This window comes from Apodemus sylvaticus, chromosome 2 (assembly GCF_947179515.1).
Source record: "Apodemus sylvaticus chromosome 2, mApoSyl1.1, whole genome shotgun sequence".
In the NCBI taxonomy this organism is placed as follows: Eukaryota; Metazoa; Chordata; class Mammalia; order Rodentia; family Muridae; genus Apodemus; species Apodemus sylvaticus.
Window position 1 is genome coordinate 75290151 of NC_067473.1, and position 24435 is coordinate 75314585.

Sequence of the window (24435 nt, forward strand, 5' to 3'; positions counted from 1 at the left end):
GCTCCCCCAAGTGTCTCAAAATGTGCACTGCATCCATCTGTTTAGTACCCTGGTGTCTGGGAAGTGAACTGTATATCTTTAGTACCTGACTCCCCCTGGTGTCTGGGAAAGAAACTGCATCTCTTTAGTTAGTACCGGACTCCCCCTGGTGTCCGGGAGGTGAACTGCATCTCTTTAGTTGGTACCAGATTCGCCCTGGTGTCTGGGAAGTGAACTACATCTCTTTAGTTAGTACTTCACTCCCCCTAGTGTCCGAGAGGCATCCTTGCATCAAGATGTGAACTGCAGGAAGAAGCTGACTGAGACTTTTATTACAACAGGGCCCGTGGAAGAAACTGTACCGCTCCTTTGCTACCACCAAAGATACTCATTCCTTAATGATGCTTTCCAGATTAAGGTTGTGAGTACTGAGAAGGAGAATACATGAGGTGCAGCGTGTAGTTAGCACAAGGTCCCACTACTGGGAGAACATCTGTAACTTACCATAAACTTGAAATAAGATAATTAGAATGGAAGGGGTGAAACATACACATCAAATGGTGCAGTGATTGGCATTGTGTATGGGAGAAAGTCAGGAGTTCAGAAAGGTTAAACTTTACCTTAATTCTTCTCAAAACAATGCCGCAGTTCTGCTTTCCTTATGAAAACATCCAAGTTCTAGACATACAAACTTGGAGGCTGGGTGTGATAGACAGGAAGGGGGGGGATGTAGCAGCCTCCTCCCCCTGCAGGGAGTTTTAAGATTCAAGTAGCAGCATGCGCCTCCTGACCTTCTGCACTTCCGAAAGCCCTTTATTCAGACACTGGCAGTGACTTACAGAGCATGCACACAGTTCTGGAACATATTTTGTTCATTCCTGTCCCTGATTCAAATAAGGCAACTACAGAGGAGATGTTTGGGTCATCTGCGTGTGTGGTTCCAAATTAAAGCTTGAGGTCAACAGAAATTATATCATGAGATACTTTAAGAATTTTCAAACAACTGTCTGTACTGATTCTGGGGGTGCAGTCTCAATGTTGTGGTTTTTGTCATTTCTCCTCCTTTAGGGCAGCCTCCCGAGCAGGTCTATTTCACAGCCAGTATTTCTAAAATCCCACATGAGTCCTTGCAGTTTTATTTCCCGCAGAGATCCTTCCTTACATCTCCAGTCTGTGGTCAGAATGTGGATAACACTTGAAAAGGAAAAAAACAAAACAGGAACTACAGAATCGCTACACCACCCAGCTGCTAGAAATGGAAATGAGATGCCTGCTGCGATCAACTTGGCGTCTCTATTACATGGAATAAATGAGCCAATATTTAATGAGTTGCTTAAAGTAACAGTCACTTGTAGATTCCAAAGACTACTGGTTCACCTTCAGCCTTCAGCGCTCCACTGAGAAAACTCCACGCTGTCCAGGCAGTTGTCTGGTGTGACTGTAGAGCTGGCTCTCTCCTTCCGTCTGTTACGTGCGTCCTGGAGACTGGACTCGGTGCCAGGCTCAGATAATAAGTGCTCAGCTCTACCTGCTGAGCCCATCTCACGGGCTCCCTCAAATTCAGTCTATAGAAATCGCTACCCTATCATTATACGCCATGTTTCATAGAACTGCTACAGACATTGAGTCAAAGGCTTAACAATCAGGCTTTGGTTTTAATGTGCTCTGGGCAGAAGTCAGAGTTGTTTTGATAACACAAGTCAGCTACTGTGTACATTCTACTATTGTGATTTAAAGTAAGACATTTATAAGAACAACAGTTTCCCTTTGGTAGCTCCTATCTGAGACAGATGGAGAACTCAGAGTATTACAAATAAGAAGAGAGTCAAGGAAAGAGGCAATGCCTTGCAGCTTCCTCAGAGGACGACACAGAAGAACAGCAGTGTTTGTCTATAAGGCAGATGGTCAAACTGTCCATCCAAGGTCAAAGGTGCTCGGCAAGAGGTAGAGAACACAGAAGCCGTGCGGAGGGACCACATGCCGGGTTATTTAAAGCCACCGTGACTTCGCTCAACTTTAGAAGGTCACACTGCTGTGGGCTGTTACTGTTTGTCTTGTACTAAAAGAGAGACATTTCATCCTCAATAGGGGCCAAAAGGAGGGCTTGCAAGCCAGGGGCGGGGCAGGAAGCCGAAAATAGTTTCTTAAATTTTTAAGGATTCAGCTCATACTAAAGAAAAACAAAATGTCTGCTACCTCCTTAGGACACTACTGGGACCCTGAATTAATGGAGTCTTCTCTGACGAAGGCAAGTTCTCGAAGCAAGCTGGGGGCAGTTTTATACATAAGGCAACAGGAGTACAGGGAGAGAAGTTTCCCCTTCCGGTTGGGTGACACCCACCTACATAAAAAATATGCATTTCACTAACTTTGTACAGATTCCTTAACCATGAAAATGCAAATGAAAATATTCTTGGTACATCAGCACCGGCAGAATTGTTCTGTGCGAGCAATCGAAGAGCTGTCTGAGGCAAAACGATATCCCAGCTACCAATTAAACCTGGGTAGCTATGCATGGGTGAGTAACCCTGGGTCTTATTATTTCTTAACGCACCTGGGAATTTTCTTTTTCTCCAGTGTGATTTCATAAGGCATAAATTTGGATTCCCCCCCCCACCTCTGGAAAATTAGTGTTAAATTTTTTTGTAACCCACACATTAACATCCAATCTTTCATTTTTATTAAATAGTTTATATATAAAAAGAAATACCGAGGCGTTCTACATCCACATAAACAATCATGGTAACACTTGAAGTTGTAAAGAGGCTTACTGAAGGAAATACGTACTTCAGTGCTTACAATGCTACACTAAGCATGAGCGATCATTCTAGATACTATCTGTTAAACAGACAGACAGCTGTGTGCGGCTTCCAGAAGCAAATCTGGGCAGAGTACGGGAAATCTTTCTCCTTCACATTTCACCACAAGACAGGATGGTCCAGCTTGGAAAAGCCAAGGTCCTTCCTCAGTTCCAGGTAGGTCCCGTTGCTTACCCAAGCATCGTCACTGGATTTCCTGTGAGAGATGAGACGAGACAGCTCCTCGTAGAGTCCGCCATCACCTCCTCTCTCCCCACCCCCTTCCCCTTGCTTGCCCACTCTCGCTCCAGACAAATTCTTTGCTCTTGCTTGGGTATTTGAGCGGTGTCCCAAGACCGGCAGCCATTTTTTTACTTCTGATATATAATTCTTAAGCCTGGAATCTGGGAAGGTGGTGCTTCTAAAAGAACGTGTGTGTGTGTGTGTGTGTGTGTGTGTGTGTGTGTGTGTTGTACATCAAACAGGGTGGGCTGATAGCCATCACACTGGGAACAACTAAATCCTACCCAGTCAACCCGGCTGACCAAAGTCAGTCTAAGATAGCATAAAGCCAAACAGAATGAACAGAAAGGAACCGGACCGTAACAGTCTGGAGAGAGAGAGCACTTTTGGTTTACGGCTCTGGGAAAAGATAATCTGCTATGCAGCTAGAAATTCAAAGGGCACAAAAGGATCCAGAGCCTATTTTCTGCTCAGCCCTACCTCCCAGCCTCACGTCTGCTCCCAGGTGGTGATGTTGTCAGCTTTTATTCAGCCAGAGAAAGCTCCTGCCAGCCCGCGGGCTCCACAGGCCCCTCCGCTCCCTTTCCCAGCTCTGGGCGGAGCTCCGACACCGTGGTCTACACTGGAGCTCTTTTACACAGTGAGCTCACGCACACAGTCCACACAGGAACGTGGGTGACGTCTGCCTTCACTGCCCCTCTGTAAGCCAGCACACTAAGGTCAAGGGCCCAATTCAGCCTCCAGCGCCCGTGTGTTTTATCACACTGGGACCAAGGCCAGGGTCTCATGCTCTCCAAGAATTATACCAACAAGCCACAAGCCCAGCCCCACATAATCTCTGAGATCCTGTTTTATTAGAACACAGCCCTACCCTCCTCTTTAAATATTATCATGCTTGCTTTCATGCTGAACAACCGGGCTGAGGCCTTGTGGCCTGCCCAGCCAGCGGCGTCTACCATCTGCTTGTTGTGGATGGGTAAGCCTGGTGACCTGAGCCACGGGGTTTCCCATTCCGTTTCAGACAGTTGAGGGATAGTTCACTGGGGATACGGATGACAGGGCAACTTAGCGACTTGCCCCACTGATGGGCGGCTAAGCCGCCATTAACTCCGTTAGGAAGAAACATTAGTCCCAGTGTAGACAGCGGTGTCGGAGCTCCGCCCAGTGCTGTGAAGGGAGAGGCGGCGGCGTGTGCAGCCCGCGGGCGGGGGCTTTCTCTTATGTTCTTAGTGCTATTTTAATTTTTTAATTTAATTTTAATTTTTTTTTCCAGAGGCAGGGTTTGTCATTACTTAACTTGCCTAGGCTGGCCTCGAATTTGTAATTCTCCTGTCTCCGTCTTCTGTGCCACTGGCTCAGACTCTCTCAGCATTTTGGAATATAGACCTCTGTCCTGCTGCTGAGATTAGTCCGTTCAGCCTTCCAAAAGCGGCTCCTGCTGTCCATAGCAATAAATAAACCCAGGGCCACACCAAACAATAAACCACTGGCTGCGGGGCAGGAGTGGACCCTCATGTCGCATCTGCTACCTAAGCTGCGATGAAACCCTCAAATCACACAGAATTCTGCCAAGATCGTCAGGAGAGACCAAGGCCCCTCCGGAAGATTTCCTGGGCCCTTCTTCAACCCTCTCTACTCTCTGGGCCTCTGTTTCTTCTCAGTTAAAATAGAGAGGAGAAAGGATAAACAGCTACAATTGCTCATAGCTCTTTTACAATTTTAAGTATATTTTAAACAAGACTCTCTCAACTATTGATTGATTGATTGATTGATTAACAGGATTTCACAGTGTAGCCCAGGCTAGACTCAATCTCTTACCAATCTTCTTGCCTCAGTCTCACTCATCCCGGGATATATTTGTATGACTGCAAGTCACTCATGCCCAGCTCCAGAAAGTTATGTGAAGAGGAAAGACCAATCAGACCATGCAGACGTGAGCACAAGTGTATTGGAACTGCTGATTCGAGGCCCAGGGACGACAAATCCTATAGCAGGGCTGCCATCAACCAGCCTGTCCTGTGAAATCTATCCAAGCTGGCAAACAGCCACAGCTGCAAATGGCCCGGCACTGGGGCCAGCTCTGAAGCTGCCGCCCTCTTGGGCTACAAGGAGGCACCATTGAGGCACTGGGGAGGAGCAGGGGACTACAGGGGAGGCAGGGACCCTGACTCAGGGCAGCCATGCAGAAGCGCGTCCCCACCTCCTCCCTCCAGAACAAACCTGAAAAACCGGGGCTGGTGCTCCACCCCGTTCTCCTCCAGGACCCTCCGCCTCTCCCTCTGCAGCCTCTCGATCCTCTGCTTCTGAGCCTCAGCCTCCTCTATGCTCCCTTCTTCTAGAAGCCTGGGGATTGAGGGCAGAGAGGAAAGGAATAGTCACTGAAATAGATAATACCAGACACTTCTGTGTACAAGACTCAAAATTCAAAACCCCCAACACCCAGTCTCTTCTTCCCACCATGATGCAGCAGCCTGAGCCAGAAAGAGCACGGCCCGCTGTGAGCAACAGGGTTCAAAATCTCCACCCGGAGAGGAAGCCGCGAGCCCAGGTCTGTCCTCCTCCTCCCTGCTCTCCCACCACGGGAGCCCCACACTGTTCGTTTCGTGGGTACGTATTTTTCAACTATAAATACATATTCTTACTCCTTCCTCCGTTCTAGGTGCATAAAACGTGGCAAAGCAGCTTTGTTTTACTTTGGTTTTTACTTAACATCGCAGAGCTCTGTGCACAGTAGAGCCGGGATGTCTTCATTTTTAAAAGCTGTATTCAGTTTTGTGGACATACCTTAATTATATGCTCTATGTTTAGACATTGGGTTGGCCTTACTATTTTTAGTGTTACGCTTAATCTTGCTGTAAATGACTGTGGACAGCCACCTTTTATACGTAGGAAAGTGTATCCGTACAAGAAACTTCCAGGATTGTTGGACAAAAGAGTGAATCTTTAATTGATATATTATAAAACTATACTTTATAGTGAGTTCAAACAATGTATACCCCTTTTATATTATATAATATTTTACAACATATAATTGCAATTATAGCACGCTGTTACCAGCTATAGATATTTTTTCACCAGTCTAAGAAATGATATTTTCACCTGGTTTTTGTGCCATGTTTAAGAAATATTTGAGTTTCTTGTCTGTGAACTGTTGAGGTTTTTTGTCTGTGAACTGTTCAGTCTCCCAAGTCCACTCGCTCCCTATTGAGTGATGTCTTCCTGGTTTCTAGACCAAATTCGCACTGTAAGGTTGTAAGTACAGGCGTGTGTTGATCATTAACTTGGAACCTGGTTAAACAGTTGTACCAACCATGTCATTAAGGCTTTCTTACACAAAACTAGATTGTACACAGCCATCTTTTCTTTTCTTTTCTTCTCTTTTGTTTTCTTTTCTTTTCTTATGTGTGTGTGTGTGGCGGGGGGGGGGGGGGGGGGGGGTTGGTATTTTTCGAGACAGGGTTTCTCTGTGTAGCCCTGGCTGTCCTGGAACTCACTCTGGAGACCAGGCTGGCCTTGAACTCAGAAATCCGCCTGCCTCTGCCTCCCAGAGTGCTGGGATTAAAGGCATGCGCCACCACCGCCCGGCTATAGCCATCTTTTCTTTCATGTGGTCTTTAAATTTTGAGTCTCAATTTCAGAAGGTTCGAGGGGAGATTATTCTGTATTACAGAGTAGGAAACTGAGGTAGGGGAGGATGGAAAGCCCTGTCATAGACCACAGGACTCATGAATAGCAAGCCCAGAATCAGAAGTCAGATCTTAATGCACTAAAAGAAATTTAAATTGATGGGTCAGGAGAGCTGGGTGCTTCCACTATTCCAAATAAACAGTAAATTCTTTATTACTACACGCAATGAGAGTCTTCAGAACAGCCCCCACCACTTCCTCTTTCCTGGTATTTCAATAGAAATGGGTCCCTACAGATGTACTTCCACCACACAGGCTCCAGTCCCCCTGAGACAGCTGTATCAAGCCCCCATTTTATCCTTGTGTTTCTGATAACAATACCAGCCTCAGAGTCCAGGTGGCCAGGCAGTTGTGAATACCACTGTTTGTAGATTGTTTAAATGCCTCAGGAGAGAACGGTCTTTGGAAAAAAAAAATCCTTACCTTTGATCTGGTCTAAACCGAGTGTCGGTGGGTGGTAATAAAGACCTTGACAAAGGATCCATTTCATTTAACTCTAATGCAAACTGTGTGAAGCCGTAATACTGCTCGTAGCCTTTCGGCATGGGATCTGAAAGAGAAATAAACCACCCGGGTCTAATTTGCAATTCATTTATGTTTAATTCCGGCACCTTTTCCATCTCAGACCAGCTATGTTTTATCTCTAACTCTAAACTGCTCTATTTCTATTAAAATATTCTGACTAACAAGCAGCTACTGAGCATTTCTCTGTAGACTTTCCTGTCTAAGTTTTCCATCGCAGGGACTCTCCTCTCTTTGCCTTGGTCCTGTAGTGAATTTATTCAGTGCTGTGAAGCATCTGTAAGGTACGAGCTATCGCAGAATTTGTTATTCAAATACAAATACCAGGGGCCCCGCTGACATGCCACTCAAGACTGATGAACTGAGCTCAGAATCTACGAGTCAGAAAGAACTGACTTCTGCACAAAGTTGTCCCCTGACTTCCACATTTGTACTGTCATGAATATCCCTGCACTCATATCACACACACACACACACACACACACACACACACACACACACAGAGGCACGCACACACGCGCGCGTGCGCGCACACACACATACACAATGAAGTTTTACAAATCAAATAAATAAATCCAGTAGGCCTTTTCTTAACCAGCTAGACTCCCACTGCAGAAGACCCAAGTTCATACAACTAAACAACTAGAACTCCCCGGCAGCTGCAACCACACTGACCCTGAGGCCAGATTACACAAGAATTCTTTTCTTTCCTCCTTGACTTTCCCTCACCAAGTCTCAACCCCTAAAATCTCACATCACAGGGCTAGGACATTAGGTTCTAGTTTGCCCTTACTTTGATCTCGGCTAAGAATCAGGATCAGGTACACACCAGGGAGATCCAATGCGGACTCAAGACCTTCCCTTACTGCCTCAGCACTTGCACCCTCACATAAATGTCTTCCGTGAACTCTGCCACAAGTACACTTTTTGAATCTTTTCAAGGCCCACTGGCAGCCAATCCCATTCTAGATATCTCATCCTAAGTTCATCCACAGCTTTGCTGTGCTTTCCAGTTGAGACCCCACCCACCAGAGTAAAGATGGCAGTGGTTTCCTTTCATATGGGCCAGAGGAGCTGGAAGCCCACGTAGAGACACGGTCAAGGAAGAATGGTGAAGATCTGACAGTGATCAGGAGAGACTGTCTGTCATGCAGCCTTGTGGGTGCCCCTGAAGCTAGAAAGGGGCTACTGGGATGTCACACAATAGCCTTTAGGACAGGAGAAGATGTGGCGGCAGCCTCTTGAAAGAGACACTACTGACCCTACAGTCACGTCTCCTCCTAATGGGATATAAGCTGAAGTTACAGTCGCATCTCTTCCTAATGGAATGCAAGCCGAACTTCAGGTGAACTGAGCCTTCCCTGATGCCCACAGTTGGCAGGGGATGGGCTGGGACTCACTTCAGGCTCAGGTGCTGTTAAGTCACATTGGCTGGGAATCCTGGGAGGTGCATTATTCTTGAGAAAAGGGAGGTGTGGGATCAGAAGCTCTTTAGTCCTCCCTGACCTCCCTGCTTGACGTGTGGCCATGAGGTGACATGATACTGCGATGTTACAGTCATCTACACACAAGGGAGGAATCATGTGTTGCATGTTTCCTCATTGGTCTATGTCTCTGATTCCGGTAGGCTACAGAGGTGACAGCACGGGGCCATCACCCCTCACCTTACTAAATCCCTACCTCGACCCCCAACCTTTCTCTCTCTCCCTTAACCTGACTAACACCATCCTTAAAGGCCTCATCTCAGGGCAAAGGTTTAATAAAACAACTCCAACTTGGAAACAGGTTCTTTTCGGATCTGAAGCCGAGAGGGTTGCTGGTACAGCCTGGGCTGCCACAGATTTCTTGACACAGCTGCTCTGGGGGGAGTGTCCTTCTGGGATTTGGGGGTTGGAGCAACTGGGGGATCCTGCATGCCTTGGGAAGCCTAGGCCACTCTGTTTTTCTACGCTAGTTTGCTCTAGAATGACTTGCATTTTGCTGTCATTCCAACAAGGCCTGTTGGGACGTCATGTGTGAGTCCCCAAGAGCCCATCAGGCCACCCTTGGATTGGCAGTGGCTCCTTTCTGAGGTCCTGAGAACCCAGAACAGAACCTAGCAGCCAAGCTGAGATGCTGTTGTTAGCACAAGAAGGACTTGACAGACCGGCCAGCATCGAACCTCATTCAAGCATCAGGCAGCTAGATCCAGAGCAGCGCTTGCTCACCCCGCGCCACTCCCCTGCCCCAGGCAGCTGTGCTTGGGGTCCGGTGGACACTCACTGGCTCTCCAGACACACGTGGAGGAGGAGGCGCCACCGCAGTAGATGCTCTCATGCCATTTTCCAAACAGCCGGTGCACAGCCTTCCCACTGCGGTCGAATACCGTGCCTTCGATCTCGTGGGCATTAGTGCTCCAGTATTTTGCCTAGGATGCAGATGAGAAAGCTCTGGTATTCACTTATTACAGGTATTAAAAAAGAGAAAGGAAGCAAGAGAAAGAAAGCTCTATGGCTGGGCACAGCGGAGCACTTCTGTAAGGAAGGCAGGAAGATCAGGAGTTCAAGGTCATCCTCAGCTGCAAGGGGAATGAACTAGAGGCTGGTCTTGACTACACACCACATCTCAGGGGAAAGGAAAAAGGCCATGAGAGTGTTTCTATATGGCTGGCTATGAGTTGTTTATTTTGTAAACAAATGCAAAGTATATGTTCTCATCATCTACAAAATGATATTTTAAACTATATACACATTGTGGAATGGTTCAAGCTAATTAGCATATTTTACCTCACATTTATTTAGGTGAGAGCACTTAAAAAAATGGTTGGCAGTTCTCAAGTCTGTCGAGACATTGTTAATAGCTCTCTTGACTTTGCAGAAGATTGTATCCTTGGATCAGTAATTTCCCTAGGGCTCACCCCTACCTCTGGGAACTAACACCCTACTTCCTGTTTCTAGGAGTCAATATTTTTGGTTCCACTTACAGATGAGGTCACGTGGCATTTTTAATGGGCTTGGTTTATTTCACTTTGCACAGTATCTACGGCATTCATTTATGTGTATACGGCATATGACGGGACGCCATCATTTTTATGACTGGGTAGTGTTCCATTCCGGAACTGCACCTTATCTAAGTGTTGATAGCCCTTAGACTGATCCCTTTGCTCTGGTGAACAGCCATTCGATGAACCTGGGAGTGCAGGTGGCTCTCGTGTCCTTTGGCTGTTGTCTACTTAGAGCAGCTCAGGGTTTTGAGGCCCTGCATTCTCCCTAGAGGCCGCACTAACTCATGTCCTGTCAGCAGTGGGCAGGGGCCCAGTCTCTTCAGTTCTTCTCATCTCTTTGGTGCCAGCTACCCTGAGCAGTAGTTTTAATTTGTATTTCCTGACTGATCAGTAATGCTGAACATCCTCTCGTCCAGCTCTCGGCTGTCAGCATGGCTGGCTTTTAGGGGTGATTTTAGCAGGCTCCCTGTCACTGAGCCGTGCTTCTAGCTCTATTTGTCTTGTTGAAAACACTGGTGTGTGTGTGTGTGTGTGTTACAGCACACACATGGAGGTCAGAAGGTAACTTTCAGGAGTCGGTTCTCTCCAACCACGTGGGTTCTGTCTGGAGGCCAAATTCAGATCCTCAGGCCTGCAACAAAAGCCTCTAGCCTCAAGGCCAGCTCAGTGCACTTTACCTATGTCTTCTCTGTGATGGGATCTTACGGCTTTTACAGCGTCCCCTGCTTTACTCTCCTGAGTCCCAAGGGTTGGTGTGACAGGGTTGCACCACCACACACAGCTCCCCGTTTATCCACCGTGCTTGCAACTGAGTTCCATTTTGTGCTTTGTACTCGTCAGACTACAGATATTTCCCTTTCTGCACATGGAAATCCAGTGGTCCAAAAGCACTCTTGAAGAAACCATGTGTTTCTTTCTCACCATGTGTTCCTGGGATCCTTCTTAAAATCAATTAAATATAAACATATGGATTCACTTCTGGGCTTTCTAGCTTGCTCCCACAGCCTAGCCTAGGGTTCTGGATTTAAATGAAACAAACCAAACCAACCAAACCAAACCAGAACAAAACTTCTGCTATCCAATGAACATTGCAGTTAACTTCCTATTTGCAGTTAGTAAGCCAATAACCCGTATTTGTAACACAGGAACACAAACTCAGTTCTTACACTCTGCCAAGTACGGGGTACATGGCAAGTGTTCTCTGGGTAGTGCATTCGCAGCTGCCCCAGGTATGTCACTGACTAATGCCTGGGAGCTTTCACGTCTGCGATTTAAAATTAACTCATAATTCCTTCTCCTTGAAGAAAATAGCCATTTGCAGACCAGTTAAGGAGGTTGTTTAAAACTGCAGTTTGTATTATTTCCCCATCTAGGCCTGTTCCATCGGCAGGGCCTCGTAGGAGCCACTTTCTCAGCCTGTATCAGTGGAGGTCTGCGAGGCAGCCTGGCTTGTGGCTTACTCAGCCTGAGTCCTGCACCATAGCTCAGTTCAGCTTTGTTTACGCAGTACCACTCAGCAGCCAGCAGAGGGAGCGCCAACTCCCTAGAGGAGATGCTTTGGAAATCTCCAACTACCTGGCCACCCTTAAAAGTTCCTCATGAACAGAAGGCATTCCTCTATAAATCAAAAGCCCCAGTGCTATTTCCAGTGGAAACTGAAGCCATATTTGGAAAGCAGAAAATCTGAGTAACATTTTCAGGATGTTTTCTGCTGATTCCAAGCTTTGATAAAATGGTGGGACACATCAGCAGGGAGGTGTGAAAGGGAAATTAGAAAGTGAGTGCTCCAGCCACGTAAAAGTCTCAGGGAAGAAAGGAGTGCAGACCTTTATTGGGAAGTAGGGGTTAGATTTTTCCATTTATGATATTTATCAACAAATCAAATGTTGATGACTGGATGGGAAGTCACAGAGGAGACAGCCATGCCCACAAAGGTGTCTTGGCATCTGTGGCCAAATTCTTTCAACATCCAATGCTCATCTCCACAAACTACAAGCATATCTCCTATAGAGTGCGGCATGATGGTATACACCAGAACCCTCAGTACTCTGACAGTGGATGCCATCTCGTAAAAGAGTCTCCCAGGCTTTGCCCTGAGGGCGGACTACCGAAGCAGGCAGGGTCAATATCTTGGTTACGTGACAGAGTGGAAGGCAGCCCACGCCCCGGGCACCTGGCACAGCCTCAGCCCTCCAGCATCAGAGCACACTCACTCCAAGTACCTTTATGAAGTTCACTTTGCAGTGGCACGAGTCGTCATTCAGGTTCCTGATGACAATTTCACCATAGTGCTCAATCCACCGCTGCCCGCTCAAGATGTTGTGGATGCAGGAGGTCACTTTGTTCCACTCGAAGTGGTCTCCAAAACTGAAAGAGAAGAGTGAGTCAAAGATGGCTCCCAGTAGGGCCAGCCACGGCTGCAGCAGCCATCTTAGTTAGCTGAGGCCCCTGAGCCAGAGAGCACCTCTGCTGTCACCCTCCTGCCTCCTGAAGGCACCGGAGGCTTCACTAGCAGCTGGTGGCCTTCTGGACCACCAGCCACACCCTTCCACAGAGGAAGCATGGAGATCCCCGTAGGAAGGGGAAGTTACTAGAAGGAAGTATGGGGGTGCTGGCCAGGCTCGCAGACCTTACTACTTACATCTTTTCCATAAAAAAAGAATTGTATCTTTTCCATGAAAAAAGAACTCAGGCATTGCTTACAGAGTTGAGTAGCAACTGTGAGGAAATAGTAAGCGATATTCTAAGTGCTTTATGAATAATATATAACTTTCCCACGCATCCCATGAGGCAGGTGAAGGCATTAGTGACAAGAAAGGTGTGGCAGCCTGACCAGCAGTCATAGGTGAAAGGTCACAGCAGCACATGATTCCCAACAACCTGCCCTAGGGTCCGGGGGCCTCTGAGGGAATTCTGACAGGGAAGCAGGACCAGAATGATAAAGAAAATGACCTTTTATCATGGATGGAGGAAGAAATGAGTGTTGACACACCTCAGCTTTGAGAGCTGCTGTCCAAAGGCGGCATTTCCGTCCAGTGAAAGAATTCACTAGACTTTGAGCATTCCAGGGAAGGTGCCTGAACCCACTGCCAGGCGGAGTCAAAGAGAAAAAGCACAGACTCCGAGGCAGGGGGATGGTGGGCATCCTGCCCCTCCCTAATGTAGATTTCTGATCTGAGAGCTGACATTTCCAACATGGAGAAACTTACGCAGGCAGAGTCACGTGGGTTGTGCCAATTGGGACAATTTCCATGGATTTACCCCAGAATTTATTTTTCCATCTCACATCTGAAATGAAATATCAAATATCAAGTTATTGAACAAGACAGCTAGAAGGAGACTGTTCATTCTATAACTGTCACAGTCAAATTAGTTCTAATGGAGATAATTGTTCATTCGCTAGAAATGCCAACTGGACACCCAAAAACAGAGCCAGGAAGGCACAGCTGTAGGACAAAGTCCTCTTGAAAGAATCGACGGCATGAAAGTGGGGTGGAAAAAGTTGGGGTCACACAGACACAGGCTATCCCAGCGGGCTGTAGCATGAGATGGCGCGGGGGCAGAGGGAAGGCTGGTATGTCTACAGAAGGCCTTAAACAAGGCTTGTCAGAAGGGGCCATGTAACAGGGTTTTGTAGAATCCAAATGAGTTTGTGGATCATAGAGAAATCGGTGCTGGGAAAATAGAATTTACAGGGCTGGAGGTATAGGAGAGTCAACTGTGGCTGTGTCCTGTAGGTCTGAGATTATCTGAAGGTCAGAGTAGAAAATCAGATTGAGGAGACAGTTGGTTCCGCAAGCCTGCCTAATCAGCCTTTAAAAAACAAAACAAAACAAAACAAAACAAAACACAAAACATTCAGGGAACTAGCTAACGAGAAGAGATAAAAACTTGCAAAAAAAAAAAAAAAGAAAGAAAGAAAGAAAGAAAGAAAGAAAGAAAGAAAGAAAGAAAGAAAGAAAGAAAGAAAGAAAGAAAGAAAGAAAGAAAAAAGTCAAAGCCATACAGAGAACAGGTCACGGGCAGGAGGGGTTGAAGGTAAGGTGGTAGGAGAAGTGGCTGCCGCACGCTCAGGGGGCAAGCAGAGTGAGTCAAGCCCACAGCTGTGGTGCAGCGGGCTCTTACGGGAAGCAGCAAAAATGGAGAATGGAGTGGCAAACAGACATAGGCTGAGAAAAGAAGGGAATATTTATAAGCGATGTCAGCTGTCCTAATTTGTGGGTGCTGACATCAAGAGAGAGAGAGAGAGAGAGAGAGAGAGAGAGAGAGAGGGGAAAATCAAACTGGGAAGAAGGCTCTGACTGTTGACTGCACCGAGACAGAAGAACTGCAGGGAGAGGCAGAGGCAGGGCGGCCAGGAGCTGTGTGGCTGCGGTCCAGGTGAGACAGGTGCGTGGATTCCTCCAATGAAACACTGCAAATGGCGAATTTAAAAAGAAACTGTTTCTGGAGTGATGAAACTATTTTAAAATTAATTGTGCTAATTTAAAAAAAAATCACAAAGATATACTTTAGGTGGGTAAACGATATTATGTGTGAATATTTTTCAATAAAATTGGTATGAAAACTGGAAAAGGGAGAATTGGATTTGAGCAAAGATAGTAACAGCCCACTGCTACATTTATAACACACACAGCCCCACAAAGGCCAGGCTGACTTTGCTGTGTTTCTTACTGCATCTAGACTGGTGTAATAATGCCAGCTGACGGCAGACTGCAATACCTGAAAGATGCATAACATGAATCCTGAAGTAACAACTAAGGCATAAAACAAACCCTCACTCTAACTAACCTAAGCATAATACAACAGAAGAAATAAATGGGCATATAGACAGTATTCAACTAATTCAAAAGAAGGCATAAAAAGAGGAAAGGGGGAAAGAGGAACAGATTTCACAAATAAAAAATAAGGCACACTTAAATCATCTACACCGATCTAGAGTCACAACAAACATAAATGATCTAAACAACCCAGTTAAAGGGCAGAGAAATGGGAGGGGAGGGGAGATGAGGAAGATTTGAGGATCCTATACCCAGGAAGCAGGTGGACTGTACCCAGGAAAGGGTCAGGAGGAATGTAACATGGGAGCCTGCAGGTATTATTCTGAGAAGGCTCTCTTGTTAAAAACAAAAATGCAGACTTTAGGAAAACCAAGAAGCACTTCCAGGGTCAATGAGATTTATCAGGTGGAAGCGTAGGAGCCTTATGAGAAACCTTTTCAGAGGGTTTTAGTGATAAGTAGACAAATCTTAGGTGAAGCTTCAATATCTAATATTAAGCATCGATAGAAAAAATTAAAGAAAAGAAACACTTAAGTTTTACTTTTCAACTAGTAATATTGACAGTCTCCAGACAGAGTTAAGTGGGTAATGGAGAAAGATAAGAAGTGTTACAGTGTGCTATTGTAGTTTCAAATATCATGTATGTGTACATGTCAGTGTGTATAAAGACTGCTGCATGGGAGGCTGCACTATACCTCGGTGGTAGAAGTGTTTGCCTTTCCCAAACCCTTGGCTTATGTTCTGAGAGCAGCAAAAACAAAGCCAGACAAAAGCAAAACAAAGCAAGATGACAACTACCACGAAACACGGACGAAAATCTCCAAACAACACTCAAAACAAGCAAGCAACCAACCAACCAACCAGTCAGCTAACCAACCAACCAGCCAACCAGCCAACCAACCAACCAACCAGCCAGCCAGCCAACCAATCAACCAACCAACCAACCAACCAACCAGCCAACCAACCAACCAGTCAACCAACCAACCAACCAACCAGCAGACCAACCAACCAACCAACCAACCAACCAACCAACTAGCCAACCAACCAACCAACCAACCAGCCAGCCAACCAATCAAACAAACAAACAAACAAACAGCCAATCAACCAAACAGCCAAACAACCAACCAGACAAAATCAAGAGGATAGTGAGATGATTCAGCAGGGAAAGGTGCTTGTCACCAAGACTTTACGACATGAGTTCCATCCTTCAAAACCACATGACAGAGGGTGAAAGCCCAGCCCTGATGGTTATCATTTGACCTCTGCACTCACAAGCGTGCGCAGACACACAGACACCAAACAAACAGGGAAAAAGTTCAGTTGGTAAAGACACTCATAAAAACAAAGATGAATAGAAGTCAGGTGCCAACTGTATTTTTGGAAACAAGATTTAAATTTTTAAAAAGCAAGAAACCAGTTTGCTGCCTACCCTCTGCTAAAAAGCTGAGAATGCTATAAATCCTGAAATAAGTGAGGCATTCTGAGAGAAGTTATAGGGGAAGTGAGAGGAAAAGCTCTGAGATCAAACCATGGGGAAGGAGTGATCCTTTACTGCTGTGAAGGCGGAGGTCAAATGGATTAGCACTTTACCTTGCCAGAAAACAAAGTTTCCGGACTCAGCATGGCAGGCGGAGATTGGTGGGTGGTGGCTGACCTGGTGGAGACAAAGGACAAAACAGTATGAGTTCAGGCTGCTAAGTCTGCCATTAGTTTCCCTTGAGCTGAGCATAGGAGCAGTGCTGTCTGTAGCTTGGACAAGTGTGTCCACAAGAGGGCGCTCTTGACATAGCCAGCTCCTCTCTACTCTGGTGGGAAGGAGGAAGCTGTGAATGGAAGAAGCCCCCAGGAAGCAGGCCCAACCTTCAGGTGATGAGTACATGGGCATGATTTGAACTGTATAAAATAAAAACAGGGATGTCCGAGGACCACACCCTCCCCAGCCAGCACTGCGTTTAACATTCTTTGAAAAGACCTCCAAGTAAGCAGTCTTTATATACACAATGGAGTACTATTCAGCCATTAGAAACAATGAATTCATGAAATTCTTAGACAAATGGATGGAGCTGGAGAACATCATCCTAAGCGAGGTAACCCAGTCTCAAAAGATCACTCATGGTATGCACTCACTGATAAGTGGATATTAGCCCAGAAGGTTGGAATACCCAAGACACAATTCACATATCAAATGATGCCCAAGAAGAAGGAAGGAGTGGCCTCTGGTTCTGGAAAGGCTCAGTGCAGCAGTGTAGGGCAATACCAGAACAGGGAAGTGGGAAGGGGTAGATGGGGGAACAGGGGGAAGGAAGAGGACTTATGGGACTTTTGGGGAGCAGGGAGCCAGGAAAGGGGAAATCATTTGAAATATAAATAAAGAATATATCGAATATAAATAAATAAGTGCTACTTCTAAGTAATACAACACCATGTCTCCCCAGGGCTCAGAAAACTGAATCATAAAGTCTAGACTCTTAGGTCACTGATGAAGTCAGCCCAAGACAGTTCTTTTAAAAATACACCAATTCATTCATTAGCTTATTGTGCATGTGTGTGTACATGCACATACATATGCTTAGACACCATGGCTTGTATGTGGAAGTGTGAAAAACATTTGTAGGAGCCAGTTCTCACCTTCACTTTGTGGGTTCTAGAGATGGAACTCAAAAGGTCCTAAGGCTTGTCAGCCAGCGCCCTTACCCCCTGAGCCATTTTCCTGACCCCTTGGATAATTCTAAAGACTAATGTCTCTGTCAAGCAGAGGTAACCACAGCCACTGAAGAGAGTTCACCAACCGTTAGGGGGGAAATGTGTTGGGACTGGGTGACGGCTCAGTCCACGAAGCGACTGCTGTGTGTGTGTGGATCTGATCAGAGCTGGGCGGGCTGGCTGACTGGCATTCGGTATCCCAGCCCTAGGCAGAGACAGATGCGTGGGGCTCCACTGGTCAGTCAGCCCAGGCCGCTCTCCCAGGAAAACAACAAAACCGTGGGAGATGGCACCTGAGGAACAACTCAAGGTTTTCTTCTGGCTTCCACACGTGCACCCGTCAACACACAAACACATGCACATGAACACATACATATGCGCACACACATGAACACGCTACACACTCACGAAGGAAAATGTACTTATCATCAATATATTGGTTGAGTTAGTGATTACATCCTAGAAGGGGATGATGCTCAAAACAGAGACTGTCACTGGGGGCCCACCATTGCTTTACCCATCAATTAAAAAGATAGAAACAAAATGGTGGGGCTGCGTGCCCTGTCTTCTTTATCTCAGTAGCACTCAGGGCCATGTGCTAGTGACACAGATCAGTACTCGTAAAAAAACAGAAAACAAAAGCAGTCGTATTGGCAGCGTCCTTCCAGAAATTTCTCTGATTTCAAAGACTGTTGATAGAGGTATCTTCTCTTTGGAGTCTCTACCCACAGTCTTTCTTACGAACAAGATGGAGGATGAAACCAGATGGGTCATATTTCCCAAACCACAGCTTTTGAAGGGTCAGCAGAGTGAAACAGAGAGTCGGCACCTTGGGGTTAGGCAGCTGAATTGTTCTCAAAAAACATCACGTTAACAGATCAGCACTGAGCTCTACCTGGCTTGAGCGGGTGTGTAAGGAAACAGGATAGTGGCTGGTGGATGGCGGTGCATGGGATGGCGGTGTGGCGCGTCCCCAGGCGCTCACACGCCTCCTCTGGGCCCACCTGTGCTGAGGAACTGCTTTGCAAACTACCCGGTATATGGGATATGGAGAGCTGCAGGGCTGAAGAATCCCCAGGCAGCCTGCCACAGCCTTCACTGACAGACTGGGGAGCAGACAGAGACAAAAATAGCACCCACACCTTCAGATTACTCAATGAAATCCCAGCTCTGCGAAGGAGGAGGCGGAGCCCGGCTGTTGCTGGCTGTGATAGTTCCCCTGTGCTGGAGGCCCCTGCTTTCCTCTGCAGGGCTGGAGAGGAATTTTCACTAGCTCAGGGACCCAACTCTATAATCAGGCAGTCCTCTGCCTCAGAGCACTATACCACCCTAATTTCTCCCACGTGACAGCTCTCAAAATAGTCTAGTCAGGTTTTAAACTGCAGGATCACAGGCAGTTAAATTAGAATAATTTAACTCCTCCAACCCCAGGTCTCTAGTCACCTGACACGTCCCACTATGGAGTGGGGCAGGAGCAATACAGCTGTCATCAGGAACTTGGTCCACTTATGAAAATCACCAAATATAAAGCACACTATGGTATACAAACACCTGGTACCTGCTCTGTAATCATTTTAAATCCTATAAAACAGGGAGAAGTGTGTAGTTCATAAGGAAGGCCTTGGATACCTCTCTAGAAAGGGAGAAGCATATTGCCCACAGGGACTAAAGGACATCCTGTGATACATACATTTGATAAGAATACAGATATGTCTTTTAAAAACCAGGATAGCAGATCAATAAAATGATCATTGTAAGGCACCCTTACAATGAGTGAGCTCTTCCTGGCCTGGAAGAGACAAAATTTTAATTGTTTCATGAAGGCAGAGTAGTCTCCTGTCTTCATTAACCTTATTTTATAAATTAGGAAGCAGGGCCTTTCTGCATAGACCCTGCTGCCCACTACCTTCCCAACTGATGTGCTGTACCTGGTCCCAGACCCTGCGCTGTGCTCTCTGGGATCAGCAGGGACTGCATCCAGAGATGTCTCTCCTGTGCCTTCTAAAGCCACAGCATGCCATTAAGGTGCCTTTTCATGACTACTTAAAGAAAAAGAAAAAAATCTTTCTCTGCTTGCATCCACGCCAGAAACCATCAACTCGTGGGAGCCCTGAAGGGCTGGTGAGAGGTGGGGCCAGCTGCCCCACGACCATGCACCAGTGAGTATATGAACAACACAAAATAGACTTTTCTCTCCACACACCTATTTTTTTTTCTTTTGAGAGGAGAGGTCAAGAGGGGAGAGGCGAGACGTGGGAAGACTAGCAGAGAGAAGAATGCAATCGGGGTACATGATGTGAGAGCCCCCAAAGAATCAATAACAAAATATAGTTTACCCGCTGAAAGTTCAAAATAGATATAGAATCTGACGACTTTTCCTCACCCTGATCGCTCTTACCCTGAGCTATGCCTCATCGTGTCCTAACTGGATTCTTATAGAGTCCTCCGAACAGGTCTCCCAGACTGTCCATTTCCACGTGATCTGTTTTCAAGGCAATAAATATCCTGTCACTGTTTAAAAAGAATTTTTTTAATCTGATCTTTCTAACCTTTCTGTGCTACATTTATTTCTCTGTAATGCAAAGTCAGAGAGACTGTTTTGACTTCAACATACGACAAAGTATGTGATAAAGATACTGATAAAGGTACTGCTCTCAGTATCTTTAGAAGTGAACACTACGAGATACCAAACAGTTTGAAAGTCTAAGGCTTGTCCTTTTGAATGCCCAAAGAAAGGGTCCATTCACAGGTGATACTTGATCTCTGCGGTTGGAAGCCTCTCTATGCATGGGAAGGGGTAGCCCAAACTGCTGAGTCTTTGGTAATTAAATCTTGATTCTTTGTTTTTGGAACAAGGTCGATAGGTAGCCCAGGCTAGCCAAAATCGTGATCCTCCTGCCTTAGCATCCTGAGTACTCAGCTAACCTCATCAGTCTCTGTTATTACTACATCTTAAGCCAGGAAAAAGAAATCTTACAAAAGATTGTAAAGGGGGATGGGTTGAGGGCTCAGCAGCGAAGAGTTCTTGCAGAGGATCAGAGTTTGGTTCCCAACACCCTCACTAAGTGGGCCTAACTACCCATAGTTTCAGCTCCCAGGGATCCCGTGTTCCCTGTGGCCTCCAAAGGCACCCGAGCACACAGGTGTGTGTGTGTGTGTGTGTGTGTGTGTGCATACATGCACATGAGCGCATGCGCGTGCACACACACACAACCTTAAATTGGGGCCCCTGCTTAAATCATTACTATGGTTCTTCAGATATCTGTACTGCTGGAGGTCACAGGAAACCACAGAGTCCCCCCCAAACTTGTCACCTGCACACACTGGGCAAGTGTAGCCTCATGATGCCTCCATGGGGCAGATGGTCTCCTGGGCCAGAATCAGGAAAGTCACACCAGCAGGTACAGACATAAAATGACAAGGATTTTATATCAGGGAGTTGGGGTGGCAACAGCTTGTGTGGGGCCAGAGAGGCTCCATCAGGGGGAGAGTCCTCCTGACTGTCAGTGACATCACCAAGCCACACCTGGATCTTGGGATCTTGTCCAGAGGAGGGGCACAGCCTGTTCCATGAAGGAGGAAGGTTGTGTGTGTGGTATGTGTGTGTGGTGTTTGCGTGTGTGCGTGTGGTGTGTGCACATGCTTGCGTAGAGCTGAGCTGAGGTATGCCCAGCACCCCATAAAAAGGAGACTCTCACCTAAACCCTGATCGCTTCTATGGCAGAGGGAAGACACATCTTCACATTGAATACTCTCCTATGATAATAACTTGCTAATGGGGAAATCCACCTGTCCCAGCAAATATATACAGTGGTAGCATCCCAGTCCCAAGAGGCTCAGCCTTTCCTGGGTGCACTAAAAGCTGCAGCCATTTAAGCCATAAGGCTAAAATCCAGACAGAGGACACGGCTCCATTTCTATCAGGATGAGTGGTCATTGTGACAGCAAAGCCAGCATAGGCTGCCTGAGGGCTTCTTCTCCGTCTCACCAGCAGCGCTCAGCTCCTGTGCTGGCAGGGGGTACAGCAGATCTTACCCTCCTCCTGGGCTTCCGCCACTCCCCTAAAACTATTCTTAACACTCTATATTTAAGAGTGTTTAAAAGTTCTCTCCAAATATAAGAGCAATAACCATGCATTCTTTCAGCGAGTGTATTATTGTCCCAGCATCCCTCCGTGGGCCATGGGCTGTCACTCCCATCAGGAGAGGACACAGCGGAGGCTCCACGGACTGAGGCTGATTATGCAAGGCACACACCGGGCGAACGGGCACACCCTAGGCCTCAGACAACGCCAGCCGTTTTTGCTTTTCGCCTTGGGATCCAGTTCACACAGACTCAGGTATGTGGCACTCTCTGGTGACCTCTCTGGGTACATGGGCACCTGCCCTTGGACCCTGGTCCTCCTCTCCAAGTGCCACAGCAGATGTGCTGGCAGACCCCGTGGCTGGCGCCACCCCTCCAGGGCTGCAGGGCTGCCACTCACCTTCCCACAGCGCATGCCCCCCTCGTCCCTGGCCCCCCAGCCCTCGCCCCTCGCTGCCCTGATTGTCAGCTGTAGTTTGGGGCTATTTTGGGCCTTCATTTTTTTTTTCTTCACAAGAGTGCATATAACACCATGGTAACCAAACCATGTTTTCATTTATTCTCATTCCATTTTGAGTTCAGTATTTAAATAACCCAGCTGAATCTGAAGCAGACAGATGACTGGATCCCTTAACTACTGATTTAGCCCCCACCTGCCCCTATTCAGCCACATCTATCTTATTTCCACCCAGGAAGCCACTGGCACTACACTCGGGGCATTTGCCTATTGATTTTCCTCTGAGTTCCAGGGAACACAGGTGTCCTAGGTTTTGGTTTTGGCATTGTCTGTTTTGAGATAGGGTTTCACAGGGCAGCCTAAGCTGCTCTAGAACTCTCCATGGAGCCAGGATTGACCTTGAACTCCCAACCCTCCTACCTAAGGCACAGCCGTTCCCAGCCTATACTACCTTAAGACAAGCAGCATATTCTTTGGTTTCTTGGAAGGTGGGTGTGGAGGTTTGAACCTGTAATCCCTTGACTCCAGAGGTTGAGGCAAGAAGAGAGGGTGTTTGAGGCCAGACTGTGTATGCAGTGAGATCATCTCAGAGAAAAAGAGAGACAAAGGGTGGGCGGCAGAAAAGAAAAGCCAAGCTCACCGCTCTGCCGCCGTCCCTCCCAGTCCTATAATGCAAATCCATTGATAAAAATAACCAGAAGGCAAAGAATGTTTCAGCAAGCCCCACTCCCTCTTCATCCTCCGTTTTCTAGGAGTTGACAGAGAAATATATCAAAGTAATGATGACTAGTGTCCTGAATGGGGAGAAAGGCGGTTTTCATCTTTCTAAAGGTACGGTTTCTATTTTAGCTGAAGGAGGAGGGTTCCACATGGGCAAACACACGGGCCATTCACTCCCCAGTACACGTGAGCCCTCACACAGCAATGAGGACAGGGATCTCACAGAGCAGACATACTTCCTAGACCAGACCCTTCCCTAACCCCACAGATCACTAACAGTGGCTGTCACCCCCACTTTAAAGAGAAAACTGAGGCACAAAGAGACTAAGTAACTTGCCCAGAGTTCTATAGTCTGTAGAAACAGAACTGCACGTCTACTGTGAGCTGCGAGCTTCCAGAACCTCCCATGCTAAGTTTTGTGGAAGACGCTAATAGACCCCAGGCCATAGAAGGACAACGTGGCTATCCATTAGATGACAGGGACTCTCTGTCTATCTCTACAGCCTCCCATTCCACTGTGGGGTCTGGGCATCTGCAATAGCACCAGGCACACAGTAAACATTTATAAAAAGGACACAGCTCGTTGCTCTAAATAATAAATACACACGTGAATGATTCTCTTATGTAAAACTCTAGACCACTGCACTGATGTGACCACGCCCACTCTGAGGGGTACCCAGGCTCCATATGGTGGTACCAACTGTTCAGACACACTTTCAACCTCTAAGTCACACTCTGGTCAGAGGCTCTGTGCCTTGGCATGTCCTTTTACTAATGATCTGAAGGAGAATAAGTACTGTTGCTACTACAGCTGTAGCTGCTGTTACTACTGTCGCTGCTGCCACTGCTGCTGCTTCATTGTCCCCGGCAGGTGCTCAGAGTCACTGAGGCCCGTGTACCGTGGGTGGTAGCTGGGCTCCCACAGAGAGAAAATGGATCCTGGGTTTATGTTGCCAAGCCTGTAATTATCTCAGTCCTTTTGAAGCCAGTGAAAGGGGGAAAATAAATATTTCAGAAGCACATTTAATAGCATGCAAAGCAATGCTCTCAACAAACACAAAGGGCGCACATCACCTGCTCAGCAAAAAACTGGAAACCCTTGTCCTGTCGGATGCATTCGTACGTTTCTCCAAGGACCGGGTTAAAGGGCTTGCTGCCTGCTCGGAAGTAGCTGGATGCGTATGCAGAGATGGCAAAGGCTGCCACGTACACCTGTGAACACAAGGAAGGGCGGGACTGGCTTACTCCTGTGTCACCAAGAAATCTGTCATAAAGAAATAAAACATCTATTTCAGAAAGACAAGGATTGGTCTTTGGTTTAAAGACAACTCGAGCAACTTAGATTTACAACTGTAGGTTTAAATAATGTGCATTTGGGCCCAGAGGCAAGTCAACCAGTTGCAACTGCCTACTTATTTTGGTGACTGATATCTGGAAGCCAAGATCCGATTGAGGGGAGGAAATTCATCTAACAGCATGT

General features: G+C 46.8%; 1 protein-coding gene across 11 annotated transcripts in view; it reads right to left on the minus strand.

Annotated features, from left to right (window-relative positions):
• Nucleotides 1–2636: 2636 nt before the first annotated feature.
• The window catches only part of Osbpl3 (oxysterol binding protein like 3), a 163831-nt gene continuing 142032 nt past the window's right edge, over nt 2637–24435 (minus strand). For all 11 annotated transcript variants that reach the window (XM_052173718.1, XM_052173715.1, XM_052173716.1 and 8 more), the window contains 8 exons: nt 24030–24167; nt 16583–16646; nt 13421–13499; nt 12434–12578; nt 9491–9635; nt 7130–7256; nt 5241–5363; nt 2637–2994 (listed from right to left, as the gene is read on the minus strand). In XM_052173718.1, the coding sequence (XP_052029678.1) occupies nt 2898–2994; nt 5241–5363; nt 7130–7256; nt 9491–9635; nt 12434–12578; nt 13421–13499; nt 16583–16646; nt 24030–24167 (918 nt within the window). In that variant the 3' untranslated portion in view covers nt 2637–2897. The remainder of the gene's footprint in view (nt 2995–5240; nt 5364–7129; nt 7257–9490; nt 9636–12433; nt 12579–13420; nt 13500–16582; nt 16647–24029; nt 24168–24435) is intronic.